Source organism: Babylonia areolata, chromosome 18, assembly GCF_041734735.1.
Source record: "Babylonia areolata isolate BAREFJ2019XMU chromosome 18, ASM4173473v1, whole genome shotgun sequence".
In the NCBI taxonomy this organism is placed as follows: Eukaryota; Metazoa; Mollusca; class Gastropoda; order Neogastropoda; family Buccinidae; genus Babylonia; species Babylonia areolata.
In genome coordinates, this window is record NC_134893.1 from 29,459,601 (window position 1) to 29,469,600 (window position 10,000).

Sequence of the window (10,000 nt, forward strand, 5' to 3'; positions counted from 1 at the left end):
CATCTGGAGCAATACACACATATATACAAACAAGAACCAGATGTATGTGTGTAGCAGGAGCTGTCTTGGCGGTGACGCCGCATGCGTCACGTGATCAGCAGCAAGACCAGGAAGGAAGACAATCCAGTGATCTTGGAGACTCCCGTTGCCATGGCGAACAGGCCACGTGACAGGATGAACACTTCCTCCCACAGCTTCCGTCTCTGTTTCACTTTCTGTTCTGTTCTACAGATACATGGTGTGCTGCAGGAACTGAAACACAACCAGACAGAATAACACAGTCTTGCCTCATGCTTCATCTTCAACTGGTTGTAACAGTCCGAAATGAGAGGTCTGTTCGGCTACAGGTTGTCTCATGGTTGTTGTTGTTTTGTTTGTTTGTTTGTTTGTTTTTACGTACAGCTTGTCCGGTCTTACGCTTTCCGCCTTATACCAAGTCAAATCAGGTCAAGTCAAGTCGACCTTTTTGTCTTTCTAGAGAAATTAACTCGTGGAAGCTTCTTCTTTTCATTGGTTTAAGCCTATTCATTTTAAAAGGTGATTTAGATCCGTACGCATTAAGTGACTGGGTAGAGGGGTCATCAGTCATACTACCGCTAAAAGAAATTACAACAAGCTACCCACCACGGAGTACCATACGACCTCAGCTATTTAAGTTAAAATTTGTTACAGTTTGATGGGAATCGTACAAAACGCCCCGATTATGGACGTATCTTGTACTAAAAAAAAGGAAATTTAAACGTATACACTTAGGATACATGTTAATATTTAAATACTTAAAGAGATCACATAAATTTAAATACTACATCAAAGAACATGATACATACTTAAGAACAATTTACAGTTTTAAAATGCATACATAATAACATAATGTAAATGTTTGAGTATTCAAAGATATCACAAAAATACATTGACACATCTAAGAATAGTTGACAGTTTTAAGAAAAGTAAACAGTATAAAATAACAAGAGAGGCAAGGCCTTCAAGACTCACTTGTGATAAATTAAGTCCCCTAGCATTAATTACAGAGTAATTTCCCTTTTTTTTACTATCTGCACCAAAACGTTTGCAAAATAAATAAAGATTCCATGCTTAGCAAAAGAAGTTCCTGTTTGAACCAAAAAAATGATAATAATGACTCCTCTTGTTGTTGTGTCAGAATAAGAGGTCAAAGTGCCAAGTTTAGATAATACAAAAAATATAAATATAACAGTAAATGCAGTTTGCATATAATTAGGCTTTTTTTTGTGCCCATCCCAGAGGTGCAATATTGTTTTAAACAGGATGACTGGAAAGAACTGAATTTTTCCTATTTTTATGCCTAATTTGGTGTCAACTGACAAAGTATTTGCAGAGAAAATGTCAATGTTAAAGTTTACCATGGACACACACACACACACACACACACACACACACACAGACAACCGAACACCGGGTTGAAACATAGACTCATTTTGTTTACACAAGTGAGTCAAAAAGGAAGTGAAACATCAGAGTGCGGTGCACGGGGTGCTGAATGTCGCAGTTTGCATCACCAAAAGCCATGTACTGTACTGGTGGTCTTCACGTGCTGCTTGCCCAGAACAATGTTACGAATACATGGCTTCTAGGTGTGTGTACCTACAAACTGTATCCACAATCACAGCCACGTATCTTTAAGTGCTTCTCCCTCAACACTGACTGATGGATAGATCAGAATTTTTTTTTTTATGTCAGTGAAACATGAAGTTTTCATCCAATGCTATCCTTAGATTACCGACCTCTGACCGAAACAGCTGGCTCAAATCAGAACAAAAAACATGTGTAGCACATACAAAACAAGAATGCACACGTAAATAATTTCACGTAACTATGTCTACATGCTCTCTCTCTCTCTCTCTCTCTCTCTCTCTCTCATAAAATATAAGATCCATAACTCAATTTAGATTGATAAACAACCAAAAAGAGGCTCGGCTGCAAAGATGGATGGTCATATGTTCGAATTAATTTCTTAATATTATGCATGAGTAATATGGAATATGTTGTATTAATGTTGTGGGTGTGAATGTATGAGTGTTTATGCGTTTATGAATATGTACTTATTTGTTTGTTATTTCCCCTTATTTTTCGTTTTACTTTTTGTTTTCGTCGTTTGCAAAAATAAGCTGAATAATCCCCATTGGCACTGAAGCTGTAAAACGCTATTTGCCGATAAAAAAAATTGTCATTCTCTCTCTCTCTCTCTCTCTCTCTCTCTCTCTCTCTCTCTGTCTGTCTCTCCCCCACCCCTCTCTCTCTCTCTCTCTATGTTGTTCCTCACCTCATTCCTGGAGAACTCGGCCACGCCAGCCCTGTCACTCCTCCCCTCAAAGTGAACGTAGACATCTGGAACACAACCACTTTCGGTTTCAGTTTTTTCAAGGAGACAAATCCATACAAGCCACACCACATCTGCCAGGCAGACGCCTGACTAACAGCATGACCCATCACGTAACCGTGCCCCGAGGCCTGACTAAGCGCGTTGGGTTACGCTGCTGGTCAGGCATCTGCCTGGCAGATGTGGTGTAGCGTATATGGATTTGTCCGAACGCAGTGACTCCTCCTTGAGCTACTGAAACTGAAACTGTAACCGTGCCTTGAGTGCGTGCATACATACTGTGTGAGCCTATCAGAGCGTATTCCATCTGCCCGAGGACAACGCTTATGTTGCCGTGGGTTCTTTTCCAGTGCGCAAAGTGCATGCTGCACAGGGACCCTGGTTTATGGTCTCGTCCGAATGACTGTTTGATTTTCCAGTCACACTTGGGAGAAAGGGCGAGACCAGATTCGAGCCCAGCCCCTCACGGACAATGTATTGACAGATAATCGTCTTGAGCATTTTGCCATCTTCCTCTCACACAATAACAAACAGTGGACTGAGGGCGGGACTCTTTTCGGAACAACATCAAGCAACTGATTTTCCGATGAATCAATCTCAAAATAACGTTCAGTACCTGCATGATGAGTTAGTCAATGGATAACACCCAGCACCTAGATGACTTCAGATCAGAACGCCACTCATAACTTGGACGACGAAATCGTATAATTGATCATTGGATGGGAAATTCACATCAGAACATCATTGATAATTGGGTCAGGAATTCATATCACTGATTAACTGGATGGGGAAAGTATATCATTGATAAACCGAATTTACGTCAGAACATCATTGATAACCGGATGAAGAATCCATTCCATTGATGAACTGGATGGATAATTCATATAAGAGCAATATAGATGAACAGGATGGTGAATAAATAATATTTGATAAACCGGATGACGAATTCATCTCACTGATAACTGAATGGCAAATTTACATCAGAACATCATAGATAAACTGCAAGAAGAGAAGGACAAGGAGAACAAGATAAAGAACATGAATGTTGTATGGGGGCCAGTACTGACTGAAGAGTTGATCAGACGCATGATCACCACTACGAAATCCTCCAGAGAGATACGGTTGTTGCGGTCACCATAGCGACGGACGATGGAGGTCAGCACTGGGCGGGTCACAGGGAACCCTGCACACACACACACACACACACACACACACACACACACACACACACACACACACACATGTTACTTCCAACATTTTTGCAAAAATCATGCTTATATGTGTTGCGCGTGTTTGAATAACAAATCACCTGGAATGTCCCATAGTTGCTATTGTCTACCCCTTTGTTCATATGGGTCTAATGGCCTGTCAAAACTAATTAAATATTTTTTTGTATTTTATACACACACACACACACACACACACACACACACACACACACTCGATGACACCTTATTTCTTTCACATGTATATATGAATATCAATCATTTAAAGACTAAATGACATATCAGGAATATTTCTTACATATCTGGTGCTCACATAACACAAACAGTCGTTCACATACTAACTTGCCATGTGTTACTTCCACATCCCTTGCCTGCCTCTTCCTTGTCTTTAGTTTCTACAGTTTTAGAGTTATGCATGCGTGTGAATGACTGGTGCGAAAGCGCTTTGATTTGTCTCTGCACAAGATTCAGCGCCATATAAATACCATTATTATTATTATTATTACATCCCTGGCCTGAAATCATTTCCAGTGTCGATAGTTTTCAGCAGCTCATTAGTAAAGTACGATTTTTTTCACATCTTGAACAGTGCAGTTAGTTTACTTAGTTGTATTTGTTACTTACTTGTTAGTTTACTTGCTGTTAAATTTGTTAGTTACTCATTCTGAGGAAATTTAACTGCTTTTTTGTTTTTCAAACGAAACGTAATCCAGTTATTTTTATTATCGAATACCAGACTTTATAAATAGTGATTTTCCTAAACTGAAACACACACACACACACACACACACACACACACACACACACACACACACACACACACACACACACACATTTACTCACTCACATACGCAAACAGCGACTTTTTCCCTCACCAGCACCCCCCCTTCCCCCTCCCACACCCTGGTCTTCCATCACTCACAGCGAAGAGACGTTTAACTGGAGAACGAACACACAAACACTCCCACGCGATCCACGTGATGAAAACCATGCAAATTTCAGTGTACTGAACTCCATCACAACACCAGAACACAAGAGAGGCAAGGCCTTCAAGACTCACTTGTGATATGTACTGAGTATAATTTCAAAATGTAATGTTTAAGATGAGAAAGATCAGTTTAAAGCAAATTAAGTCCCCTAGCATTAATTACAGAGTAATTTCCCTTTTTTACTATCTGCACCAAAACGTTTGCAAAATAAATATAACCTCCATGCTTCGCAAAAGAAGTTCCTGTTTGGAAAAAAAAAAGATAATAATGACTGCTCCTGTTGTTGTGTCAGATTATCAGATCAAAGTGCCAAGTTTAGAGAATACAAAAAATATAAATATAACAGTAAATGCAGTTTGCAATTAGGCTTTTTTTTCTTTTTCTTTTTTTTTTTTTCTTTTTTTCTTTTTTTTGGTGCCCATCCCAGAGGTGCAATATTGTTTTAAACAAGATGACAGGAAAGAACTGATTTTTTTCCTATTTTTATGCCTAATTTGGTGTCAACTGACAAAGTATTTGCAGAGAAAATGTCAATGTTAAAGTTTACCACGGACACACACACACACAGACAACCGAAAACCGGGTTAAAACATAGACTCACTTTGTTTACACAAGTGAGTCAAAAATATGCAACGAAAAATGATTACATCTTGACGAAATTTGTCAGCTGGAGTTAGAGCAAAAGTATGGCTAAGATGCAGTAATCTGGCTAATTCTCTTAACGCCGCGCCGATTTCACAGGACATTTAATTCTCATCTGCCTTCCTCTCTGTTGCGAACAGACACAAACAACACGTATCTTGTGGAAGCTAGTGTTAGCTGGCAAGTTTTAGAACAGAATTCTGAAATATTTGTATACATAAGCATCAAATGGAACCATGTTGCCCCAAGCCAAGCTGAACACAAAGGATCATTTCAGGGCTGATATAGTCAATTCAATTCAATTCAATTCAAAATAATTTATTATCTGCTTCAACCAAAAACAGAAAATTTTCTTTAGGCTCACTTAAAATAAAATGCCGGTAAGCAACTGACACACCCTTCACTTATCACCATGCACACATCAATTATTATGTAAAAAGAAAAACATGTGGGTAAGATACTATTACATTATGATTCACAGTGTAACAACTGTGTGTGTGTTGCGTGTGTGTCCGCGCATGTGCATCCATCGTTTTGTGTGTGCGCGCACGCGTGCGTGTGCCTGCGTGTTAAGCGTGCGTGCGCGCGCACGCGCGCGCGCGTATGTGTACGTTTCAATCATTATAAAAAGGAGAATATTCAGTAAGATAATAATAACATTTAAAAAGACAAATGCTCATCAACAGATAAAACCGAAAAAACGAATAAGCAACTGGCACACCCTTCCTTGATCACAGCATACATTAACTATCATGTTAAAAGAAAACATTGAGGTAAGAAAACAAAAATTACATTTTCAGATAAAGTGAAACATTTCATATACATATATACATATAGCAACTGTGCATTGAGTGTGTGCGTGTGTGTAGGTGTGTGTGTGTGTGTGCGTGTGTGTGTGTGTGTGTGTGTGTGCATGTATGTGTATGTGAGTGTGTGCGTGTGCGTAAGTGAGTAAACTGTACATTAACTTTACATGAAAAAACTCATCAGAAGGATGGAAAAACAAAACTCCGAGATGTTCCATTAAAAAAACAACTATCTATGAATTCAATCCAGAAAAATTGCTATTTAAAATAGAAAAAGGAAAGAAGAAATACCGGAAAAAAAAAAAAAAAAAACAAACAGACACACGGGGCAAAAAGAAAGAAAGCCAAAACTAACATTGAATGTTCTACAACTGAATCACCACTGGTTTCAAGAGCATGCATGTCTGTGAGCCAGTGGTCAGAACAGAACACGTAGAATAGAATGTTAATTATTTTCAAAAAAAATTAAAAGCTGTTAGAAAGTTGTTACCTGTGCCTCCAATAGCTGCAATTCATTCAGAATAACAACCATAAAAACAGCTACCACTGTCATTATCATCATCGTCGTCGTCGTCGTCATCAACACGACCTCCACTATCATCATCATCATTACCATTATCATCATTATTATCATCATCAACATCATCATCATCGTCGTCGTTGTTGTAAAAGAGAGAGAAAGGCAGACGAATTTTGGAAGCAAGAAATGACCACACACACACACACACACACACACACACACACACACACACACACACAGCACGCACGCACACATGCACGCACGCACGCATGCACGCACGCACACACACACACACACACACACACACACACACACACACACACAAACAAACAAGCAAGCATATATATGCATTCATACAATGTTATGTGTTGAGTTTTAAATGTCAGTGTGTGTTGTGCTAATTCTACAGGAAAAATACTCTAACATTCTGAACACACACACAAAAAAAGAAAGAAAAGAAAAGAAAAAAGAAACCGCATTCATCAGATAACCGGTCTGTGAGCAAATATTCATCCCAATATCCATGCAGTGATTTGAAGGTTAATACGTGCATTGGACAAAGGTAAACAAACTATTGCACCTAAATTCAAATTCTTCAATAAGTCATAGCCAGCTTATTTCGCCTCCTAGCAGCTGGTATATGTTGAAAAAAATACGATTAATTCTAATGCTGACATGACTACTTCAGCCTGGAATGCACATCACACAACATTCGCATCACGACTGTGATCAAGGCCAAAGAACGAGAGATTTTTTTTTCCCCGAGTATTTTGAAGGAATATTACAAACACTCACACCGCGTCAACTGAAACAACAGCAGTAGATAAAGCTTGATTAAGTCTTCAGTCTACCATATGAGCTATATGCGTTGTTCATTTTAACTCTCTCCATACGAACGGCGAAAGAGATGACGTTAACAGCGTTTCACCCCAATTACCATCATCAAAATATTGCAAGTGGAAGGCTCTTATACTGAAGACGTGAATGTCGACAAAGAATACCACAATTCTGACGACGGAAGCTAAAGGTTGGGTCATTCAGACACCCACTGGACACCCGAGGGGTCTGTGTAGAGGAGAAGAGAGGACTGGCCGTACTGAGTGAGTTAAAACCGTCATGACAATCAGGGTTCTCTCTCTCCCTGTGATTTTTGCTAATGACGTCACGTCGAGAAGAAGTCAGACAGTTTGCTACTCATTTATACAAAGCCTTCAGATTCCGGTCACTTGGATGACCTGATTATCAATTTATGTATTGCTTTGTTCTATTGTATCACATACTGTATGTCTTGTAATGTTTTCGAAATAAGTTTACACACCACCACTTCATCAGGGGGCTAAGGCCTTTTTGAATAAACCATTCGAATCCGAAATCGAATCTCTGATTTTTGATGATGTCACAAGGACATATTGGAAGACTAAGCAATGCCTAAAATCTGTATCCTTGAGTAATAAAGTTTTAAATCTCTCTCTCTCTCTCTCTCTCTCTCTCTCTCTCTCTCTCTCTCTCTCTCTTGAATCAGAACAACATCTTTCTTTAACACAAAAAAGGAGGGAAAGTAGTAAGGGCAAGGTCGGGAACACAGGACTGTGTCAACGAATCGAGCGTGGGTGGAAGGGGTGGCACTGGCCGCGTGCGGGTGGAGGCCGGGGGCGGGGGGGGGGGGGGGAATTGTTGGTTCTGAGGAATCAAACTAATGTCACGCAAGGTGCCAGAACTCAACTGCCGGGTACAAGAAGACACACAGAAGATTATTCTAATTCAAGGGCCCGTCAGTATCACAGAAAGCCACAACAACGAAATGCTGCATGCAGCAGGCAGTCATGGAGGTGTTACCGTCAGGCCCGATCACAGTGCTGTCACGGAGCAGCAGCAGGAAGCGGCCCCCTGTGGGTGGTAAGGACCGGGCAGTTAGCTGTGTACTGTATGGTAAGGACCGGGCAGTTAGCTGTGTACTGTATGGTAAGGACCGGGCAGTTAGCTGTGTGTACTGTATGGTAAGGACCGGGCAGTTAGCTGTGTACTGTATGGTAAGGACCGGGCAGTTAGCTGTGTACTGTATGGTAAGGACCGGGCAGTTAGCTGTGTACTGTATGGTAAGGACCGGGCAGTTAGCTGTGTACTGTATGGTAAGGACCGGGCAGTTACCTGTGTACTGTATGGTAGGGACAGGGCAGTTAGCTGTGTGTACTGTATGGTAAGGACCAGGCAGTTAGCTGCGTACTGTATGGTAAGGACCGGGTAGTTAGCTGCGTACTGTATGGTAAGGACCAGGCAGTTAGCTGTGTACTGTATTGTAAGGACCGGGTAGTTAGCTGTGTGTACTGTATGGTAAGGACCGGGCAGTTAGCTGTGTACTGTATGGTAAGGACCGGGCAGTTAGCTGTGTACTGTATGGTAGGGACCGGGCAGTTAGCTGTGTGTACTGTATGGTAAGGACCGGGCAGTTAGCTGTGTACTGTATGGTAGGGACCGGGCAGTTAGCTGTGTACTGTATGGTAAGGACCGGGCAGTTAGCTGTGTACTGTATGGTAAGGACCGGGCAGTAAGCTGTGTACTGTATGGTAAGGACCGGGCAGTTAGCTGTGTACTGTATGGTAAGGACTGGGCAGTTAGCTGTGTACTGTATGGTAAGGACCGGGCAGTTAGCTGTGTACTGTATGGTAGGGACCGGGCAGTTAGCTGTGTGTACTGTATGGGTAGGGACTGGGCAGTTAGCTGTGTACTGTATGGTAAGGACCGGGCAGTTAGCTGTGTACTGTATGGTAGGGACCGGGCAGTTAGCTGTGTACTGTATGGTAGGGACCGGGCAGTTAGCTGTGTACTGTATGGTAGGGACCGGGCAGTTAGCTGTGTACTGTATGGTAGGGACCGGGCAGTTAGCTGTGTGTACTGTATGGGCAGGGACTGGGCAGTTAGCTGTGTACTGTATGGTAGGGACCGGGCAGTTAGCTGTGTACTGTATGGTAGGGACCGGGCAGTTAGCTGTGTACTGTATGGTAGGGACCGGGTAGTTAGCTGTGTACTGTATGGTAGGGACCGGGCAGTTAGCTGTGTACTGTATGGTAGGGACCGGGCAGTTAGCTGTGTGTACTGTATGGTAAGGACCGGGCAGTTAGCTGTGTACTGTATGGTAAGGACCGGGCAGTTAGCTGTGTACTGTATGGGCAGGGACCTGGGCAGTTAGCTGTGTACTGTATGGTAGGGACCGGGCAGTTAGCTGTGTACTGTATGGTAGGACCGGGCAGTTAGCTGTGTACTGTATGGTAAGGACCGGGCAGTTAGCTGTGTACTGTATGGTAAGGACCGGGCAGTTAGCTGTGTACTGTATGGTAGGAACTGGGCAGTTAGCTGTGTACTGTATGGTAGGGACCGGGCAGTTAGCTGTGTACTGTATGGGCAGGGACTGGGCAGTTAGCTGTGTACTGTATGGTAGGGACCGGGCAGTTAGCTGTGTGTAC

The 10,000-nt window shown here is 41.9% G+C and overlaps 1 protein-coding gene and 1 long non-coding RNA gene across 2 annotated transcripts in view; both read right to left on the bottom strand.

Annotated features, from left to right (window-relative positions):
- LOC143292632 (uncharacterized) overlaps positions 1-3,428 on the bottom strand; it is an 8,628-nt gene extending 5,200 nt beyond the window's left edge. The window contains exons 1-3 of the long non-coding RNA XR_013056670.1: positions 3,424-3,428; positions 2,300-2,364; positions 1-252 (exon numbers count right to left, since the gene is read on the bottom strand). The exon at positions 1-252 is cut by the window's left edge and continues 5,200 nt beyond it. This is a non-coding gene — a long non-coding RNA (uncharacterized LOC143292632). The remainder of the gene's footprint in view (positions 253-2,299; positions 2,365-3,423) is intronic.
- The window catches only part of LOC143292217 (calpain-9-like), a 67,825-nt gene continuing 61,161 nt past the window's right edge, over positions 3,337-10,000 (bottom strand). The window contains exons 19-20 of the mRNA XM_076602403.1: positions 8,376-8,426; positions 3,337-3,539 (exon numbers count right to left, since the gene is read on the bottom strand). Coding sequence (XP_076458518.1) covers positions 3,337-3,539; positions 8,376-8,426 — 254 coding nt within the window. The remainder of the gene's footprint in view (positions 3,540-8,375; positions 8,427-10,000) is intronic.